The sequence below is a fragment of the Perognathus longimembris genome, chromosome 8, assembly GCF_023159225.1.
Source record: "Perognathus longimembris pacificus isolate PPM17 chromosome 8, ASM2315922v1, whole genome shotgun sequence".
Taxonomy (NCBI): domain Eukaryota; kingdom Metazoa; phylum Chordata; class Mammalia; order Rodentia; family Heteromyidae; genus Perognathus; species Perognathus longimembris.
The window spans coordinates 39,069,866-39,092,486 of NC_063168.1; the positions used below are offsets into that span (position 1 = coordinate 39,069,866).

The following is a 22,621-nucleotide window of genomic DNA, read 5'->3' on the forward strand; positions in this document are numbered from 1 at the left end:
CAAATTTGAAACTGCATTACAAATCATGATTTTTTGTTGTTGTTGTTTCTGATTGTATTTGGAAGGGAGTGCTATAGAAACTCACAAACACATACCAGTATAGAGAGGGCTTTCTATGTATTAAATAATTGCATTTTACATGTTATACACCAGTAATTTATGAACTATAAATTCTACTTCAATTTCTATTGAATTGAAATGGATACCTAAGTTTACTTTTGAAACATTCTGAACAGAGTCATCCAGATATCCATAGTTGTGTATCTAATTATGCAGTAATTTTAAGTGGTATTTTACTATATTCAACTTTGCCATATATATAACTATTAAATTTTATCAGTTTGCAGTGTTTGTATTATCATAATACATGCTTGCTTAAACAAGTTACTGAAAAATATACAACTCGGTAAAATCAGAAATGTGGATGCATACTAGAACATTAGCTACTGTCTGAAAATGTTGATAATCAAGAGAAACTAAGGCAGTACGTATGAAACTGTTGTGATGTAGGTATGCACACCTGTATAATATCAATTTATTGCTGATTATATACTCTGAGAAGTGTTTGTACATTTGAATACCCAACAAAGGAATGTTATTACATTATTTCTGGTAGGAAACCCAAGTGTATTTATTTGTATGCTGGAATACAATACAGCAATTAAAATAACTGAACTTTAGTGTATTAACTTAAACTATGTTTGAAAATTCAAAGTTGAGTAGATACTGAAGTATCTTCCAAAAGATTTTATTGCAGAATGGATCCATTCATGAAATTAAAGTTAATAAATGTCTAATGTTCATTTTAAAATAAAGCATACACAAATATGTACATAATTGTATAATAGCTACCTATACTCCTTTGGCTTTATTAAAAATTAACTTGCCATACTTTTTATTTTTTTGTCAGTCCTTGTGCTTGAACTCAGGGCCTGGGCACTGTCCCTGAGCTGCTTTTGCTCAAGGCTGGCACTCTACCACCTGAGCCACAGGGTCACTTCCAGCCTTTTCTGTTTATGTGGTACTGAAGAGTCAAACCCAGGGCTTCATGCATACTAGTCAAGCATTCTACCACTAAACCACATTGTCAGCCCCTAATTTTTTTAGTTAAAAAATACACATACAGCTTTGTATGTATTTTTTTCACATTCTCATTCCCACCTGATATATACCCTATACTCTTCCCTGGCATCCCTTTAAAGTATTCAAAATCTGCAGTTTTGTATAATATTTTCTTACATGAATTAATATCCTGCAGTTTAGCTTGCTTCTAATGTACATTTGTTCCTAGATTTATTTTGCTGTTAATACATGATGTTTTGATACATATTTTTGTATTTCCCTATGAAGATTTGCCTATATATGCCATGGGAAATTTTCTTAGTAATTTTATTTCTTATTAAAAGTCAAACAACCAGGTGCCAGTGGCTCATACTTAAAATCCTAGCTTCTAAGGAGGCTAATAGATCTGAGGTCCAAAACCAGCCTGAGCATGAAACTCCAATGAACTTCCAAAGAATTGGAAGTAGAACTCTGGCTCAAGTGGTAGAGCACTAGCTTTGAGCACAAAAGCTCGGGGACAGTGCCCAGGCCCTGAGTTCAAACCCCAGGACTGGCATCTAAAAGAAAAGAAAAAAACACTCAAAAATTGTAACTATGAAAATTGAACAAGGAAATGTTCTGGAATTGTTTGGGAAGGGAAAGTGATAGAGTGGATGACTAGAGTATATGTAAAAATGTGTGGAAATGTAACAGTGACATCCTCTTCTTTGTAATTAATGTAAGGTAACTTAAAAATGATAACAGTTTCTTTAGAAAACATTGTTAACGTGTTTTCAAGTTTTAAAAATTCCTTTGTTTTGTTTTAAATGTGCTATTCAAAGACATACCCTAATTGTTGGATAAGTAGGAAAACTGTTAAAGATGTATCACGAGTATTAATAGTTCCTGTAGTAGTATTCCTTGAACACAAAGAATATTACTTAACTAAAATAGGAAGCATGTGTAGTAAATGAGAATAAAAATTGTTTTCTATCTGAAATTTCAAAAAAATGTATTAGCCTTCTAATTATAATCTCAATTTTTACCAAAATACTTCCACATCTGTGCCCAATTCATTGCAAATAGATGTATCATATTTGACCAAAATAACCAACTCTTAATGATGTTATGAAGATCAAAGAAGACTGGTTGACCATGTATTTTATACATTACAAGCTATTAGGGAGATGGTGTAAGATTATTACTGAAATAGTTTAATTTTTTTTATTAGATGATATAGATGGATCTAACAGAAACAATACAATTTGTCCTGGTAAGTACAAATTCTGTAAATTTGTGGCTTGTTTTACTGACTGTTTTCAGGAAGCATTGTCTGTAAATTGAGGATTTGGTTGGGTTTTTTTGAGACAGTATCTGGAGCCCAGGTTGGCTTCAAATTTAAGGATACTCTTATCTCTACCTCCCATGTGTTGTGATTACTGGTGTGTACCACTACACTTGGCTTTAAAAATTTTTAATTTAGCACACTAAGATCTGTTAGGTACTCATCTTAGTGTCTGACATTGCACTTAGTATTCTTTTTTTTTTTGCCAGTCCTGGGGCTTGGACTCAGGGCCTGAGCACTGTCCCTGGCTTCTTTTTGCTCAAGTCTAGCACTCTGCCACTTGAGCCACAGCGCCACTTCTGGCCATTTTCTGTATATGTGGTACTGGGGAATCGAAACCAGGGCCTCATGTATATGAGGCAGGCACTCTTGCCACTAGGCCATATCCCCAGCCCCCGATGCAGTTAGTATTCTTGAATCAAAGTCATAACACTGTTAATCTCTGCTTACCTACGTACAGGCCTGATGTTCTGTGCCTTTTCTATCAGTTTCATCATATCTCTTTCAATTCTTCATGGTTTCATATTTCCTTCCCTAAAGCATTTTTAATAGAGGGTGTTTGTCCATATAACTCCTTAATCACATCAAAATTTGATGTTCTGGCAGCAGTTCAAAAATCGTTTCATAATGCCAGGCACCAATGGCTCACAGCTTATAGCTACTCAGGAGGATTGAGGCTCAAAGCCAGCCTTAGCAGAAAAGTTCATGAGATTCCATCCCTAATTAACCAGGGAAATGCCAAACTGGAGGCATGACTCAAGTGATTAAAAAAGCTGTGAGTGAAAAAGCCAATGATAGCTGTAGGCCCTGAATTCAAGCCCACCAGTGTAAGCACACACAAAAAATAAATCCTTTCCATGGACCAAAACTTTTTGGGTGAGGATGGGTAGTTTGTTTCAGTTGGCCACTAGGTATCATGAATGTATGTTTAAAATTATTTTGAACACTCAAGTTATATCTTTTACTTGATACTGAAAATAGCCAACAGAGCTGGGAATATGGCCTGGTGGCAAGAGTGTATGCTTCCTATACATGAAGCCTTGGGTTCGATTCCCCAGCACCACATATATACAAACGGCCAGAAGTGGCGCTGTGGCTCAAGTGGTAGAGTGCTAGCCTTGAGCAAAAAGAAGCCAGGGATAGTACTCAGGCCCTGAGTTTAAGGCCCAGGACTGGCAAAAAAGAAAAAAAGAAAAGAAAAGAAAATAGCCAACAATATGTTTAAAGGGAAGCATGTTGGTTTTTCCAGAAATTTTGATTAGTCCTAAAACTTTAGGCAAAATGAGAGAGTTTCTCTTTACTGTGGGCTTTTTTATATAGGTTAATAATAAACACTTATTTAGGAAACATTAACAAAAAAAAAAACCCTCAAAGCAATGAAGGTTTTATCACGTGTAGATTTATATTTAGCTTTTCTTATTACTAAACTTTTTTTTTTTGGCCAGTCCTGGGGCTTGGACTCAGGGCCCGAGCACTGTCCCTGGCTTCTTCTTGCTCAAGGCTAGCACTCTGCCACTTGAGCCACAGCGCCACTTCTGGCCATTTTCTGTATATGTGGTGCTGGGGAATTGAACCTAGGGCCTCATGTATACGAGGCAAGCACACTAAGCCACTAGGCCATATCCCCAGCCATTACTAAACTTTTTATACAAATAAAATTCTTAGACAATATCTAGTAAGTAACTGACAGTGCATCTAGGGAGTCTACTCAATAAAATAATAAACGCCTTATAGTCTTTTAAATTAATATAAAAGTAGGAAATACAATTTAACTTCTGCTCTAGAGTATGTTGTATTCTGTGATGTATTGTAGTATTTATTTTAATGAAATGACTTTCTTTTACAGATAATTACCAAACAGCACAGCTACTTGCCTTAATTTTAGAGTTACTCACGTTTTGTGTGGAACATCACACATACCACATAAAAAACTATATCATGAATAAGGACTTGCTAAGAAGAGTCTTGGTCTTGATGAATTCAAAGCACACTTTCCTGGCCTTGTGTAAGTAATACATTTAAATGGACATTCTTGTAAAATTATTTAAGAAACAACATTTTTAGTAGAGATAAAAGCTGAAGTTGCCTATTTAGCTATATGTATGCTATTAAAATTATGAAAAGTCCTACTTTTACTTTTGTTTCTCAAAGGGTAAAAGGACATTTTATAGTGGTTCCTCCACCCACATGATATTATACACATTTAAAGTTCAGATTCAGCTAGCCTAACTTGTGTGCATTTCGGCATTTTGGTAGTCGAATCAGTTCTGCTGTTTTTCCATGTCCTTCATCAAACTGTCATTTAGTAGTGACTTTTAATCTTATTAATTTTAATCTTATTAATTTTATTTTTGTGCTGGTCTTGGGGCTTGAACTCAAGGCCTAGCACTGTTCCTGAGCTTCTTTGTTTCAAGGCCAGCACTTTACCACATGAGCCATAGTGCCATGTCTGGTTCTTTCTGAGTACTTTATTGGAGATGTGAGTTTCACAGACTTTCCTGTGCAGGCTGGCCTCAAACAAAACTCCTCATATCTCAGCCTTCTGAGTAGCTAGGGTTACAGACATTAGCCACCAGCTCCTGGCTTCTCCTTTTGTTGGTATGGCCTCATATAGACTATTCTTATATCATTTCTTTTCTTTTTCTTTTTCTCTTATTTATTTATTTTTTATTTTATTTTATTTTTTTTGCCAGTCCTGGGGCTTGGACTCAGGATCTGAGCACTGTCCCTGGCTACTTTTTTTTCTGCTCACCACTTAAGCCCCAGTGCCACTTCTGGCCATTTTCTATGTATGTGGTGCTGGGTAATTGAACCCCGGGCTTCATGTATACGAGGCAAGCATTCTTGCTACTAGGCCATATCCCCAGCTCCTTGTATCATTTCTTCTATCATTGTGTTTTCTGTTGAAGGGCTGAAGCTTACAGAGCCCTAGTGTTCTTATTTTTCTCTTCCATAACATTTTTGGTTATTTTTAGATATGTGTTCTAGTCAATTAAAATAATTTCATTCTGGGTCCCAGTGGCTCATACCTTTGCTACTTGGGAGAGACGTGAGATTGTGGAGATTAAGGTTCAAGCCAGCCTGGGCAATAAGTGATATCTCAGTGAAGAGCTGTGCATGCTGGTATGCCACTATCAACCTAAGTACCAGGAAACTTAACATTGGTGAAAGCATCTAGGCAATCTCAAAAATACACAGCAAAACTCTGGGCTTGTCCAACACTAAGAGTGCCCTGCATCATAAGCTCTAGGCCATAAGTTCAAAACTCTAGTACCACACAAAAAAAATCATTTGGTGCATCTTGATTAGAATTAAGTTATATTAATTTTGGAAACATTGATATTTTCATGGCAGGTTGATTGCAGAGTTCTCCCACTAAAATACATGAATTTCCAGTATTTATAATTTTTCAGGATTCTTTTTTTTTTTTTCTAGTCCTGGGGCTTGGGACTCAGGGCCTGAGCACTAGTTCTGGCTTCTTTTTTGCTCAAGGCTAGCACTCTACCTCTTGAGCCACAGTGCCACTTCCTGTCTTTTTCTGTGTATGTGGTACTAAGGAATCAAACCCAGGACTTCATGAATGCTAGGTAAGCACTCTACTGCTAAGCCACATTTCCAGCCCAAGGATTCTTTTTTTTTTTTTTTTTTGGACAGTCCTGGGGCTTGAAGTCCGGGCCTGAGCACTGTCCCTGGCTTCTTTTTGTTCAAGGCTAGCACTCTGCCAACTTGAGCCACAGCACCATTTCTGGCCTTATCTGTATATGTGGTGCTGAGGAATCGAACCTGGGGCTTAATGTATATGAGGCAAGCACTCTTGCCACTAGGCCATATTCCCAGCTCCCCAAGGATTCTTATCAGTATAAGTAGTGTTCTTGTGATTAACTTTGTGTGCCTATCAATTCATTCATCAATAGTGTATGAATATATTGTCTTACATTTTTGTCATTACTTGTTTATAAGTTAATTGCTTCTTCTCCTGGAGCAAAATCAGTATAGCACTTCTTTCCATGCTGTATAGTGTCACAGTTAACTTACATTTGTACCTTAGATGATTGGTAAGAGGTACAACTTCCTTCTTCCTTTAACGACCTTCATCCTCAAACACTGTTGAAGTAAGAGACTAACCTAGAAATTGGAATAGATTCCTTGGCTTAGTATTATCTATGGAATAAATTAAACTAAGTAGGAAAGTTACAAGCTATATTAATAAGATATAAAGGATTGAATTTTACCATGATCCCTTTGTGTTTCCTAAGAATGTTAATAAGATTTGCTAAATTTATTAAGTAGTTGTTTGTTTGTTGTTGTTGTTGTTTTGGCCAGTCCTGGGCCTTGGACTCAGGGCCTGAGCACTGTCCCTGGCTTCCTTTTGCTCAAGGCTAGCACTCTGCCACTTGAGCTACAGCGACACTCCTGGCCGTTTTCTGTGTATATGTGGTGCTGGGGAATCGAACCCAGGGCCTCATGTATACGAGGCAAGCTCTCTTGCCACTAGGCCATATCCCCAGCCCTGTTGTTGTTTTTTGTTTGTTTTGTTTTTGGCCAGTCCTGGAGCTTGAACTCAGGGCCTGAGCACTGTCCCTGGCTTCTTTTTGCTCAAGGCTAGCACTCTGCCACTTGAGCCACAGTGCCACTTCTGGCCTTTTCTGTATATGTGGTGCTACAGAATCGAACCTAGGGCTTAATGTATGCGAGGCAAGCACTCTACCACTAGTCCACATTCCCAGCCCTGTTTGTTTTATATGGTTTCTAGTAGGGCTTGAATACAGGGTACCCACTACCGTAAACTGTCTTCACTATATCCATCAGCTCTGCTCTAAGAATTACCAGCATTTATACATTTTTATGGCAAGATACATGTAAAACAATTAATATTGGTTAACTCATTGGCTTATTCCATGTATTATTTTTCATTAGGTGCTCTTCGCTTTATGAGGCGGATAATTGGCCTTAAAGATGAATTTTATAATCGTTACATCACCAAGGGAAATCTTTTCGAGCCAGTTATAAATGCTCTTCTGGATAATGGAACTCGGTACAATCTATTAAATTCAGCTGTTATTGAGTTGTTTGAATTTATAAGAGTGGTAAGTTTATATTAAAGAACTATGTAATTATATGCATAATTATATGTAACGAGCTATATGAAAAGGATTATATGTAAAGGTAATTACATGTAAATAACTCTTCATTCTTCAATTCTCATTTTCTCCTGACTTTGTTTATTCAACATTTTTTTAGAAGCTATGCCTAATGAACTGAAATGTTAACTATCAGTCTCTTTCACATTCATAGTTTCCACATAGTTTCAGTTCAGTGATGTTAGGTTTTTTGGGTTTTTTGCCAGTCCTAGGCTTGAAATTAGGTCCTGGGCACTGTCCCTGAGCTTCTTTTGTTCAAGGCTAGTACTCTACCACTTGAGCCACAGCACAACTTCCAGCTTTTTCTGTTTATGTGGTACTGAGGAATCGACCCCAGGGCTTCATGCATTCTAGGCAACCACTCTACCATGAAGCCACGTTCCCAGCCCATGATGTTTTGTTTTTCTTTTTGGAGTCAGTGATGGGGATCAAATCAAGGTCCTAATACATGATAGTCAAATACTCTACTACTGAACCAAACCCTAGCCCCATATTTTAAATTGTGAGTGATCTAAATATAAAATGTTTATTTCCTTAACCCATATTAATTTCGTTTTCTTACAAGGATAATAAAGTAACTGGGAAGACTAAAAAATAATCCCTTTGGTAAATGTTGCTATAAGATGCATACAAGGTATGGCATACTGAAATTAAGTGGAAGAGATCAGAAAGTTAGATGCATTATTCAAACTCCCTTATTTTTCTTAGATGAGGAAATCAAAGCACTCAAGTCAAATGATTCATTTTCCTATTTAAGAACATTCCAGTGCCCCAGCTCACTTTTAGACAATTAAAAAAACATGTCCTTCATAAGATGATCTCGGATAAAATCAAACTTTTCTAGTTATCTGTTTTGTTTCATTCTCATGTTCTAATTTTTTTATCTTCTAGTTTTGTCTTTTACAAATCCAGTTTATACTCGTGACTTGCTATTCCCATATGAAGATTGCTTGGCTAACTTAGATTGTTTTCCTAAGGGGGTCACTATATGGTCTTTTAAAAGATGAAAATGTAGAAATATGTCTTTAATCTTAGGAAAGAAGGAACAATCCAGGCGCCAGTTGTCTATACCTGTAATCCTAACTACTCAGGAGGCTGAGATCTGAGGATTGGGTTCCTAAACCAGCCCAGGCAGGAAAGTCCATGAGACTCTTGTCTCTTGTTTAACTACCAAAAGTCATAAATAGAGCTGTAAAGAACATTGTTAACAAGCTCAGCATCTGCATCCAGGTCCATAGTGTTGTAAAGTTCTAATGAATCCTGATTTTCTTATGTTATGAACTTTTTATTTGTTATTTTTCTTTAAAATTTTAGTGAGATACTAATAAAAAGTCAGTTTCACAAATGTCCCTATTCCTTTGAGTCTTAGATTTCTCTGAAAATAAATTTGAAAGTTTGAATTAATTGAATCCCAAAACATAATTTTTTGTTCCAAATACTATATCAGTCTACTGCAGGGATAAATAAGTAGGTATCAGATGTGTATATGTAATATGTTGAAAGGAATCTATTGTTTATTTAGATATGGCATTTCATTTTGATAGCAGTTAAACCAGTAAGTCTTCTACATAATGCATGTTGAAAATAGAACAGTAGTAACATCTGCCCTTGAACAAGCTATGTGTTCTAGAATCAAATCATCCAACCTTTCAGAACCTCAATTTGAGGTTTTGTTTTGTTGGGTTTTTGTTGGTTTTTTTTGCAGGGAGGTGTTGATTTTGTTCTTAAGTAAAATAGGGATAATAAAACTTCATTTCACAGAATTATCAGTTAAATTATATGTAAACTGCTTTTTAAATTGTAAGATGCTGTATGAATGACAAAGATAGAAGACATAAACTAAATTTATTTACTTTTCAAATGTTCTTTATAGTCCCACAAAAGGGCTCCAGAGTGAATTGCTTCTCCTTTTTTCCAAGTTTTCTGTGGAGTTCTGGCATGTATAAAGAAACTAGGACATTTATTTTTGGAAGGTGATTTTGAAAAATGTTTTTTGATCAGCTTTGGAACTATAAAATTTTTTAAATTTTTTCCCATAACAAGCATTGTACTGTGTTTGAAATATAAATTTTGTGCTTATACAGGAAGATATCAAGTCTCTTACTTCACACATAGTTGAGAACTTTTATAAAGCACTTGAATCAATTGAATATGTTCAGACATTCAAAGGATTGAAGACTAAATATGAACAAGAAAAAGACAGACAAAATCAGAAACTGAACAGGTATTGTTTATTATATTTGTAGCCTACAAAATTGAGTCTACAATTGCCCACAGTTTAGATCTTATATGTGAAGTGTACCAGTAATTTTCTGTCACTAGATAACACAGTATTCCTTAAGAGGGTAGGTTATCTTACCTATCCCAAATCCGTTATATGATGAATAACTACTATGTGGTAACTGAAGACGAGCTTTTAGTTTACAAGATCCAAAATTATTTTGGTGAGTTTTCAGGGTATGTTTTATGTCATGACATTTGATATACAATAAATCCTTGGCGTCCACAGTTACATGATTCCAAGGAGACCACCAATTTACAAATGGAGTAGATGACATTATTATCACACCATTACTGATGTATACATTAATACTGCTCACCAAAAATTAGATCTTTTTTCACACTCTGTTCAAACACTGGAGATGCTTAATTCATTTTTCTTGTAATGCTGCCCAACTTCCACTAAATCAAATTAAAAATTTTTACTTTCTCACTTAAGCATATTGAATGTATTTTTAGCTTGGAAAATTACCTTTTGTCTTTTTATGGGGCATGTTTTCACAAAATTACAGGTAAGGAAACACTCAGCTGATCACATAAATATAAGGGAAAATAAAACAGGACTGACTGGGACCATCTATGACATTCACTGAGCTATGCAATACATAGGGATTATAAAGTTTTGGTTTTGAGAGGTTTTTTTTTTTTTTACTTTTTAAAATTTATTTGGTCAGAACCTCATTAAATAATCCATAAATAAGAGGAACTTTTACTATATACATAGTTTAAATTCAGCTGTTAGCTGTACATCTTTTTCCCTTAACTATAATCTGATCATGAAAGCATTACTCAGTGTCTGTGATATATTTCTTACAGTGTACCATCTATATTGCGTAGTAACAGATTTCGCAGAGATGCAAAGGCTTTGGAAGAAGATGAAGAAATGTGGTTTAATGAGGATGAAGAGGAGGAAGGAAAAGTGGCACCAGCTGAAAAATCTAAGCCAGAAGATGATTTCCCTGATAGCTATGAAAAATTTATGGAGACTAAAAAAGGTATAAAACTCTGAATTTTTGTATAGTACCTCCTCTTATTACAATGAATATTCAGTTCTTCAAGCAGGTCTGGTCATAGTTTTACACAGCATGAAAGACCTTAATTTTGTGCCTTATTTAGAAATTTTGTTTTGTTTTGAGACAAGGTTTCAATCTGTAGTCAGGCTGGCCTTAAACTTTGAATCCTCCAGCTTCAGCCTCCCAAGTGCTGGGATTTACAGGTATGCACTACCATACCCAAACCATTTAAATTTCATTGAGTACTTAACCTCAAACTCTGAGCAGTCTTTATTTGTATATGAAAATCCACTGGGATTTTTTGTTATAGTGGAGATTTCTGTTATTAAATGTGAGTAGTGGGTTCTGTTACTATTAAAAGACTATGTAGATCTGTAAAAACACTTTACCTAACAGATAAATTAACCTCAGAGAAGTAACTTTATGAGCCTGGGTGCTTACAGAGTAATCCTGATGATCACGATTCAAAGCCAGAAACATCAGTGAGCCTCCTAACTAGCAAGGAGCTTTAAGTGGGTGTGTGGCTCAAGTGGTAGAGCAACAGCTTTGATGGAAGAAGCCAAAAGCCAAGTGAGAGCATTAGCCCATAAGTTCAGCACTTCTTCCCCACCCCCACCTCCACCCCTAAAAAATGCAACCATAAAAGTTTAAAGCTGTTATAAAAGTTGCATAAAGATATAATAATTAAGAAAAACTTTTTTAAGAGGAAAGAACAATTTTAATTTGCCATTACCATGCTTTCAAATGTACTTAATTTTTTTTCATAAATTAAGCTCTTGGTATCTTTCAGAAAAACTGTTAACTTTAATTTTTTTATAACCTGTAGAATTACCATTTTTGGAATTCTGTCCTGCAAATAGCATTTAGGTGTCTAATAAAATTTCATATGTTGTAAACTGGGCACCATTGGCTCATGCCTATAATCCTAGCTACTCAGCAAGCTAAGACCTGGAAGATGGTGGTTCAAAGCCATACCAGGCAGAAAAGTCCATGAGACTCTTACCTCCAGTTAACATGCAGAAAGTTTGGTTTATATTAGCAATTTATTTGTTGGAACCAAAAGACTTTCCTGAGCTTGAACTTAGAGCTTTGCATTCTTTGCTTGACCTTTCCACTTGGCTTTTCTGCTTATGGCTGATACTCTTACCATTTGAACCTTGTCTCCACCCTAGCTTTTTGCCAGTTAACTGGAGATAGAGTCTTGAAGACTATTCTGATTTGATTGGTTTGAACTTCATTACCAGATCTCAGCCTCCTGAGTAACTAGGATTATGAGCTTCAGCCACCAGTGTCCAGCTCTGGATTTAACTTTGTTTTCCAGTCCTGGGGCTTGAATTCAGGGCTGGACACTGTCCCTGAGCTGCTCTTGCTCAAGGCTAGCACTCTTATCACTTGAGCCAAAGTGCCACTTCTGGCTTTTTCTGTTTATATGGTACTGAAGAATTGAACCCAAGGCTTCATGCATGCTAGGCAAGCACTCTACCACTTAAGCCACATTCCCAGTCATCAGGACTTATTTTGAATGTGACATTTTCTAATGGCCTGTATTAGAAAATTAATTGATTTACTATATTTTCCTCAAAACTGTTGTTTCCAGACTCATTTGCCACTTCCTCTAGTTTGGGTTTTTTCCATTTGTGTATGCATCAGTACTGGACTTGAATTAGAAGCCTGGGTACTGTCCCTGAGCTTTTTCTGCTTAAGGCTGGCACACTCTGAAGCTTCAGCCACAACTCCACTTTCAGGTTTTTGCTTTTTAATTGTAGATATAAGTCTCATGGAATAACCTTCCCTGATTGACTTCAGACTACAATTGACCAGATACTAATAGAGAATAGACATATATGCCATAAAAGAAACAGTTAAAGGAACGTGTAATATTTAGAGTATAAAAGACTAGGGGGGTGTTTATTATCTTTAGCATATAAAATGTGACTTGCTGGGAGGTGCTATTAAGTTTTAACAAGCAGTAAAGAAATGTAAATAAGAATGAAAGTCCAGACAGTAAGAGTCCACTAATAAATCTTTTCAAGTAACACTAAGTACAGCTGTATAGGATTCTAACATAGGAGCAGCTTAAAAATGTTACCTAATTCTTAAGGTCTTTCTAATGCTTAGACTTACATAATTTAACTAATAAAAATGTATCACTACAAACTTCACAACTATACTTAACTCAGAAAACAAAGGCAGTATTTTATGCTTCTAATTGTTTCAGATGCTTTGGTTTAGCAATATTTATTAATGTAGGTTAAATTTTTTACTTTCGCTTTAGCAAAAGAAAGTGAAGATAAAGAAAATCTTCCTAAAAGGACATCTTCTGGTAGCTTCAAATTTACTTTCTCCCACTCTGCCAGTGCTGCTAATGGAACAAACAGTAAATCCGTAGTGGCTCAGACACCACCACCAAGTTCTAATGGGTCTTCTTCCAAAACTACAAACGTGGCTGCATCAGTAACAGCCACCAAGGTATGTGAAATAGTTCCACACACACACACAGGATTTGCCTTTTCTGTCTGTAAAGCTTATTGAGTAATCAAAACAATTTCAAGAAAGAAAAAGTTTATCATTGACAGCTAACATTTTATTTACTCTTCAAGTTTAACTGACTCATAATTGTAATCTTATAAACACCTTTTATTAGAATTTTTATTCACTTTCATAAGAATTTTGTTTTTGTTTTTTGTTTTTTTGCCAGTCCTGGGCCTTGCACTCTGGGCCTGAGCACTGTCCCTGGCTTCTTTTTGCTCAAGGCTAGCACTCTGCCATTTGAGCCACAGCGCCACTTCTGGCTGTTTTCTATATATGTGGTGCTGGGGAACCGAACCCTGGGCTTCATGTATATGAGGCAACACTAGGCCATATTCCCAGCCCTATAAGAATTTTTGTTACTAAAACATTGTTGATAAAAATAGAGTTTGATTTTATTCAGTTACAATATTTGTGCATGCATCTGCACAACTTCCAACAAGTTGGGGTCATCATGAGCTGTCTTACAGGTCTATACAGGTATAATGCTTTAAAAATATATATACTAAGGAAGGGGAACTCTGGCTCAAGTGGTAGAGCGTTAACATTGAGCACAGAAGCTCAGGGTTACTGCGCAGACCCTAAATAAACTGTAGGCTAATTCACAGTATATATCTAGATGTGGTTTTTTTCAAAAGGTACAAAAGTCCCTAACAATTTTCCATATCTTAATCCATATACAGAGAAGGTTCTGAATCATTTTCATAAATAAGTGTTATCAGAAACATAACTTTTTAAAAATTACCTTGAGGAAATGATCTACTAGTTTAACAGAACTTAAATGTATGATAGCATATTCATACTGTAGACTACAGACTTTTTTTAAATGAAATAGAACTTGATGTATTAACATTGAAAACTTCCTACAGCATTTTTTTAAGTGAACTTGATTTTGTAAGTATAGGTATAAAGTCTTACATTTTATAGCAGGTTTCTACATATATTTAACAAGTATGTAATCAACTTTATAGAATGCGTTTAGACTAACAGGCCTTTTTACTTACAACATTTTGTATTTTTATTGTAAACATTTGAAAAAATGTACATTTGTTTGTGATGCATATTTACACAGAAAATATAAATAAAATTCAAAACTAAATTGTGTAAATGAGTTCTTAAGACAATTTGTTAGTTGAAAGCCAAAAAATCATTTCAGATGTTTAACCACTTGGGAGTGAAATGTTTGTACATTATGATACAGTCTTAACCACAATTTAAACTTGTATTCATGACTCAGTTATGTTAACATATATAGGTTGATGCTTTTTAACCACAGTTCTTTTTTTCTCCTCTCAAAATCTGTTCAGCCTAAAACTATAGTAACAGTAGGGGCACCTAATAGCACTTACTGAACACTGCATACCAATTACTGTATCAAAATGCTTTATATTTTTTTAATTTTTAAAATATTTCAGTGAAATGAGGAAACTGAGATATAGGTACATTAAAACATTTGCATTCTATCACATAGATTAAAAAAACAGCACTGTAACTTGAAGTCACACTGCCATCAACATATTCTTAAGATGGGTGCAGTGGCTCAAACCTAGCTACTAGGGAGATGGCGGCGTTCTGGGGATGATAGAGTTCAAGGCCAGCCAGGCATTAAAGTTCGCAAGATTCCTTTTCTATTTTGTGGGTATGTATGGTGGTATGCACCTATCATCTCACTTACAAAGGGATAATACAAATGACTGTAGTACGAGACTGTATTCCTTGTCAGCATCAGGCATAAAGCCAGACCCTAACTTAAAAAAAAAGCAAAAAGGGACTAGCAGAGTAGCCTAAAAGGTAGAGCCTTGCCTGCTTAGCAAGTGAGGCTTTGATTTCTAGGCCAAATACATATATGTTCTCTGTGTATTAACACCACCCTACTGCCTCCTGCTAATCTAAAGATATTTGTTATCTGAGCAAGAAGTGGGATTCTTATAAGCATGTTTTATTTAGTAGACTTCCTGATGACTAAGGTGTTCAGAGGCCTTTAGTTGGTAAGTATTTTATTTATAGTCTGGGAGTCTTAATGTCAGATGCCTAAGTTCAATGGGTATGAAGCTCCTAGAGTTAAATTTATTTGTTCCTATAGAGATCTGAAGGGTTTGAACTAGTGTTCAGTAGCTGTCTTGAGGTTGATTCAAAATGAACATAATCATTTTGTATGCAGTTTTCTGAAAAGCTCCCCCTCAAAAAAAAAATAACTTAAGATTCCCCAAATTTCCATTAACTCAAAAGGTCCAAACTAAATTATTTCATCCTTATTTTAAGTGACAACTTTTTAGGAACTATTTCATGAGTTATCTTCCGCCATTTATTCAAAAGTATATATGCGTGAAGAGAGCCTATATATATATGCGTGAAAAGAGACCTCATTGTGTAGTGAGACTAATGGACTGTTTCAGAACTTCCTTCAAGCTTCCATACGTTAAGATTTTTAATCCTATTTGGAGGAAAAAGTTCTTTTCCCTGTTTTGTTTTGTTTTGTTTTGTTTTTGGTTTTGGCTTTTTTTGTGCCACTAAGGAGGCTTGAACTCATAACCTTGTGCTCAAGTTTTTTCAGTAGGCTTTTTCATTCATGACTGGAATGCTACCACCTGGAGATATATCCTCAGTTTCAGCTTTTCTTGCTAGTTAGTGGGGAAAATAAGAGTCTCCAGTTATTTGTCTGTGCCAGCTAAAGTAGCTACGATTATAGGCAGGAGCCACTGGCACACAGTCCATAGTGAAATTTTGCTGAATTGAGTTCTGAAATTTCACTTATAAAAATTCAAGGAACAATTTAAAAAATGGGTGCTGAGTTACAGCAACTAGTGTACACATTCATAATTCAAGTAGTTCTTATCATTGTGATTTATCATATGTAATTTAGTAAAACAGCCTTTATATCCTTCTAATGAGCTGTTTTATCATGATGAGCTAGGATTTTTTACGTTATATATGTTACAGAAACTTTTTTCATTCTTGAATAGGGGAGTTTGGTTGGCTTAGTGGATTATCCAGATGACGAAGAGGAAGATGAAGAAGAAGAAACATCCCCCAGGAAAAGACCTCGCCTTGGTTCATAAAATATTTGCTGGGGGATCCCCAGCATGTGATCTTACTAAAATGCTGCAACTGTTCAATGAGCTGAAAATCTCAATCAGAAAGCTTTCTCACTTGAACCTATAAATATATACAAGGAATAGCAGACACACAGTATATCACCTAGGAGAGTTTAGTTGTGTAAGAAAACAAACCAGGCTTCCCAGGAACTTAATTGCTTGCTAGTAATTAAGGGTTTTGACTTTCAGGCTGTCAAAAAATAATGGGAGATAGCTTCTCAAAAAGGAAAGTCTCAGGTTTTGGGACAGTTTCGGGGAGGGAAAAGTTGATAAAATATCAATGCAGGATTGTTCCAGAGGGTTAACCAAACCAGGAAAAATCTAAAGCTTCAGTTGCAAATCCAATAACATTACTTATACAATGGTGCTGGCATGGTGTTTTAATCAGTTGCCTCTTTTTAAAAGGAATTTTTAATAGAAAACATTGAATTGTCATATAGAAGTGAAATCAAGTGACTGGGACCATTTCTTTGAAGATTTCACAGAAATTCGGAGGGAAGTACACCCTATATAACAGCACATGTTAAATTCTATACATCAGAAATTTCACTGTATTTTGACAAAATCACGGATTCAGAATGGATGGGCTAATATTACTTTAAAATCAGCACTTTTAGGGGATAACCACAGTTAAGAAACAGTACAATAGTATTCCATTCCAAATGATCCTCTGAAAACTTAAGGGGTAGAAGAGGATGTCTCCATCCACTTACCAGTACAATCTTTTGTGGAAGATAAAAAGACACTTTCTATTTTGTCAGTAAAGTTGTGGCTCTTGAGAGCTTCGGGCAAGTTTTAAAGTATAAAGGAATAGTGCTGAATCAAATGGCATTTAACATCTAGAGGCCATTTTGATCCATAAAGCTACTTACTTAGGTTATCATAATCACATGCAGCACATGAAGCTTTCCCATATACAAAAAGGGTGTAATATGAAAGCTGCTTTTTTAAGAGTAAAAGCACATTCCATGTACGTGAATGAATTTACAATAATTGAGGCAAACAGTTAAGAGGTTTTATTTTTAGAACAAGTTAACTGTAAATATTTTAATGTTAGTTTGCTCATCTATGATCTGAGATCATGCTGAGATTAAAAAAAAATTGTCCCCAAACTACAATTAACAATGCACATTGGGAAAAACAATTCTAAAAAATAGTAATTCCAGCTATAGTCTTTAGATCACCTTTTGTAATGTGTTATGGGTCCATTTTCCCAGAGTAGCTTAAACTGAAGCAGTTTCCCCTGTTTGGAAATTTTGTAGTTAATTTTAATTTTGACTATTGTTTGGAAAAGATGGGCTGTCTGTGTAGATATGAAGTATAGTTTTTTCCATAAAACAGATGTTTATTTTGTATTAAAAATATACCACTGTACTTGTTTTACACCATTTGTATACATGTGGTGATATTAATGCTGAACTGTAAAATTCAGGAATTAAAATGTGACCCTGTAATTCCATGATTGATGCTTGTGTTGGTTTGTTGTAAATATGTTCATTTCCATTTTGAGATATGTCCATTTTATATTACCTTTAAAAGCCAATAAAAGTATCCACAAAAGAAGTATTAGAAACCATTGAACATCCTAAACTGATGAGTGCATTTAAATTTTCACTACTTCTAGAAGGTAAACCTTGTGCAAATAAAATCTCTGTGCCAATTCCCCATAGTATAAAGCTATTCTCTCTTCTAAATAAAAATGTTCCGGGCTGAGAATGTGGCTTGGTAGAGTGCTAGCCTAGCATGCATGAAGTCCTGGGTTCGATTCCTTAGCACCACATAAAACAGAAAAAACCACTTCAGAAGTGGCACTGTGGCTCAAGTGGTAGAATGCTAGCCTTGAGCAAAAAGCCAGAGACAGTGCTCAAGCTCTGAGTTCAAGTCCCACGACACAAAATTTTCATATAATAAAATATCTCCATAACATAAGTAGGCCAATATGAATACACTTTGGAACAAATTTATAAGAGCTAAAAGATTCTTGGGTCCTCTAAAATAAGTCCAGTCCTAAAACACTTCACTACTTTTTTTTTGGGGGGGGGGGGGGCAGTTGGGAAACCATTGGTCCTGGGGCTTGAACTCGGCCTAGTCACACTGTCTCCTCTACCACTTGAGCCACTTCTGGCTTTTTTGAGTGGTTTATTGGAAATAGTGTCACAGACTCCTGCCTGGGCTGGCTTCAAACCATAATCCTCAGATCTCATCCTCCTCAGTAGCTAGGATTGTAGGCGTGAACCATCGTTGGTGCCCTGCACTTCTCACTTGCAATGAGTAAGTTCCAGTAGAAAGTGATTAGCCTTGCACCATGAGAGAGTTCTCTGAAGAACTGTCATAAATATTAAAACTTCTAAGTAATCATTATAAGAACCTTAAGGTAGAAATGTTTTCTTAAAATACAGTATGACAGTCATGATTATATGCTTACAGAACAAAATACACTTTGAAAACACAAGTAGGGACATTCTACATTAGCTACTGTCTTAAATGGCTACCCCTGAGCAAATAAAGGTTTTTATCAGATTATAAAGGTTTATCATATTTATTATGAAGCTATATTTGACAATACAGTGTAGCAGAAGTATAGACATCAAGATCAACAGATCAGAATTTAGGATCCAGAAATCCTTGCGTTTAGCTGATATTTGAGTGAAGGAGCCAAGGTAATGGAGGAAAGGACAGTGTCTAACACCTGGTGCTGGAAAACTTGGATATTCACATGCAGAAAGAACTTAATCCTCATTTCACATCACCAGTAAAAAATTAGTTCAAGCCATAACTCATTAAATAGCTTTTAAACATCTACACCCAAGTATCTAATACAAAAGCTATTTTTAATTAGAATTTAGGTGAAACGTTTTAATCACTAGGTTTTGGGGTCTGTGTGTGTGTGTGTGCCAATCCAGAGGCTTGAACTCAGGAGCTGGACACTCCTGAGCGTTTTTCTCCTTTTATTTTTTTTTTTTTTTGCTCAAGGCTAGTGCTCTTATCAAATGAGCCACAGCTACATTTCCAGCGTTTTTGTTTTTGTTTGGGGGGGGGGGGCTCTTTTTGGAACTGGGGATTGAACCCAGGATGTTGCACTTGCAAGGCAAGCACTTTGCCACTGAGCTACTTCCCAGCCCTATTTGGTGGTTAATTGGATATAAGAGTTTCATGAACTTTCCTGCCCCCAGCTAGCTTCAGAACTAGGTCTTCATATCTCGGCCTCCTGAATAGCTTGGATTATAGGCATGACCACCAGAACCAGGCTAGCTTTTATTGCCTGCCTAGCGACGAAACTAAAAAATACAGAAAACTGGGGGGTTTTTGATTGTTGAAGGTTGGAACTGTAGCTAACATTTGCAAATTTGCTAGTGCGGTATCTTTTAAGTAGATTTACAGAGATAAAATAGAACTATAAATTTAACCTCAGGAGTATCCTGTAAACAAAAGAAGGATGGATGTGAGATGTTATACATGTTTTTGAAGAAAGATTTGGTTATCTTTAACAAACTCGAAAAAAGTGGACTTAAGATCTATACCCACTAGTTAGTAGCATTTCCCTCAACAGGTTTACTAGTGTTTTGTTTTCATCATGGTTTTTATAGGAAGGGCGGATATTTTAACATCTACCACACATCTGTTTTCCATCTCCTGACTCAAATGGGAAACACAGACTCCATTCTCCCACTCCCCAGGGATACTGAGGATACCTGCTCTTCTGACTGGATTGCCCCATGCTTGACAAACCTATGACTATCTTGGTTCTCACACTAGTTTCCATGTAGCAAGCATGCATCATTAAAATGATAGCAAAATTTTAAATGAATATATTTTGTACAAAGTTCTACAGGATCTCACCTACCTCTTAAGTTCATATACTAACCCTGTATACTCATATTCTGCAGGTCTTATCTCCTGCCTGGGGTCGTGAGTTACAAACTTCTATTGTCCATGTATATACCCTTCCAATCAGCTTAAAACATCACTAACTGAAGGAGGTTTAGCCAGCTTTTTAACCATGTGCCTTTCCTTTCTAACCATTTTTGGGACCTTTTCTATTAGCCTCATGAAACCAGGGACCCAGTCAATCTCATTTATAACTATAATCTTAGTACATAGCATATAATGCCTGACTTAAGTGTCAAATTAGAATAATAAACTATTAGTCTCTTTCCTTACCCTCTCTTTTTAAACATCATGGAATTTGTATTAAACTAATAAGTTAACAGCCTTCCATATTGCCTTTCTACTGCAAATATTTAAAATAATGTGCTTATATTTGCATTTACAGAAGTATGTACTTCAAACTAATAGTTTGTGGATTAAGTAATTTATTTTTAAGAAAATTTGGACTTCTGGTTTGCTATTTAATTATTACTTATTAATAACTTCTTCTTTAAGTTTCTCTGCAAGCAATCGCCTCCTTAGTAATGTTTGCTTCTCCTCTGCTGTCATTTCTGGTTTCTCTGGCATTTCCTTAAAAAAGAAAAAGAAAAAAATTGACTACAGTATGCAGTGAATCTAGAACTCCTTACACAAACTGCTCAAAAGAACAGATTTTAAGGACATTTTTAGGAAGGTGGAGGAGGCTAAATACAGCTCCCCCTAAATATATAGATATAGGTTCCCTAAATCTCTGTAAAAACCTCTTCAGAAAAGCCTTCATGAAGGTCGGAGATGGGTTAAATTTCATTTTTTTTAGATAGTTCAAGTGAGATAGACCACTAATCATTCTGAACATAGCAAGGGAAGTAGAGAAATAAAGCTATTGTTATACCTCCCAAAGCAGAGTGGTTAATATTAATGGATCTATGGGCACAATTTACTAGTCCTCTTACACATACATGGATTTGGAGAATTCCACTTTTAGATGTACAAAATATAGTATATTAGACCTAGTCATACCTCTACCTCGCCAGTAGGTTTTCCTTTCTGTTCCACATTCTGGATCTGCTTAGTCCTTAAATCCTTTCTCATAGAAAGCAATTTATCCCTCTTTTGCTTGAGATAGTGTTCTCGTTGCCTCAGCTCTTCTGCTCCAAGTGCTGACAGACTCTAAGTCAAATAAGTGAAGGTACTAAGTAAATTCATAGACACTTAGATCCTCGATTGGTACCTACTGCTTCAATTAAGGTCAATTTAACTTCAGTTCAAGCTAGGCATGAATGGTGCACATGTAATTTCAGCACTCTGGAGACTGAGGAAGAAGGACCTTGAGATCAGAGCCAGCCTGAGATACACAGAAAGACACTATCTCAAAAATAAATAAATAAAAATTTGAGTTCAGAATCATAACAAGAACCAAGACTATGGCTATTTAAATTCTTGCTTTCCAATACCTTATGTTCTTAAAAGTGGTGACTTTGACTTACTGCTATTGGTCCTTCAATGCCAGCATGTTCTAAACCAGGAATCTTCAGGCCTTTTTGTGTGAAAGAGGAAGTGTCAGAAAATGGTTCCATCTTTCTTGCTGACTGATGAGCAAAATTCACTTCTGGTAGTAATAAGATAATGAAACCAATTAGGGCAATATAAGAACTATTAAGACAGGCTCAAATGATCTTCCATTACTATTTTCCCTTATAATCCATACGTATTCAGTACTTACACTGCATCAGCCACTAGGAAAAAAAAAATCAGTCTAGTGTAAGAGCATGGGGTACAGTTTTTCATGTTATGAATAGTGACATTTCAACAAATACTGAACCCCTGCTGTTTGCACAGTACTGTCATTACGCATAACCCTGTTTACAGATTAAAACTATCCTGTGATATAAAACAAGGCTGCTACACAATCCAAATAAGCAGTACATTAATCCTTTACTAATAATGTGGTTCTATTCCATACTTTTCCTTGCAGGTAAAAACTAAGAGACTGCAAATCTATTAAGCTACATTTTTGTTTTGTAGCAGTAATATAAAAGATTTTTGTTTGCAAGTACATATTGAAGATAACTATAAACCTACTAATACAGAGAAAATGTAAAGTTTTGTTGTTGTTTTTGTTTTTGTCGGTCCTGTAGCTTGAACTCAGGGCCTGGGTGCTGTCCTTGAGCCTCTTGTTCTCAAGGCTAGCAAGATTATTTTTTAAAGGGTTTGCATGTTTTATTAACATCTTAATAGTGCACTAAGATTTCCATACCTACATATAGTATACTATACTTTGATCCAAATCACTCCCTCTATTTTATCTTA

The 22,621-nt window shown here is 35.8% G+C and overlaps 2 protein-coding genes across 5 annotated transcripts in view; one reads left to right on the plus strand and one right to left on the minus strand.

The window, feature by feature from the left end:
- Ppp4r3b (protein phosphatase 4 regulatory subunit 3B) overlaps nucleotides 1-17,579 on the plus strand; it is a 46,531-nt gene extending 28,952 nt beyond the window's left edge. The window contains exons 10-16 of one of the 2 annotated variants that reach the window (XM_048352893.1): nucleotides 2,273-2,314; nucleotides 4,233-4,391; nucleotides 7,304-7,473; nucleotides 9,612-9,751; nucleotides 10,624-10,802; nucleotides 13,096-13,289; nucleotides 16,313-17,579. In XM_048352893.1, the coding sequence (XP_048208850.1) occupies nucleotides 2,273-2,314; nucleotides 4,233-4,391; nucleotides 7,304-7,473; nucleotides 9,612-9,751; nucleotides 10,624-10,802; nucleotides 13,096-13,289; nucleotides 16,313-16,408 (980 nt within the window). In that variant the 3' untranslated portion in view covers nucleotides 16,409-17,579. The remainder of the gene's footprint in view (nucleotides 1-2,272; nucleotides 2,315-4,232; nucleotides 4,392-7,303; nucleotides 7,474-9,611; nucleotides 9,752-10,623; nucleotides 10,803-13,095; nucleotides 13,290-16,312) is intronic. The other variant, XM_048352894.1, reaches the window with a different exon arrangement.
- Nucleotides 17,580-20,261: 2,682 nt separating this feature from the next.
- Nucleotides 20,262-22,621, minus strand: part of Cfap36 (cilia and flagella associated protein 36) — a 28,613-nt gene continuing 26,253 nt past the window's right edge. Inside the window, exons 8-10 of one of the 3 annotated variants that reach the window (XM_048352897.1) lie at nucleotides 21,799-21,917; nucleotides 21,332-21,481; nucleotides 20,262-20,902 (exon numbers count right to left, since the gene is read on the minus strand). In XM_048352897.1, the coding sequence (XP_048208854.1) occupies nucleotides 20,801-20,902; nucleotides 21,332-21,481; nucleotides 21,799-21,917 (371 nt within the window). In that variant the 3' untranslated portion in view covers nucleotides 20,262-20,800. Of the gene's footprint in view, nucleotides 20,903-21,331; nucleotides 21,482-21,798; nucleotides 21,921-22,621 lie in introns of all 3 variants that reach the window. The other 2 variants (XM_048352896.1, XM_048352898.1) reach the window with 2 other exon arrangements.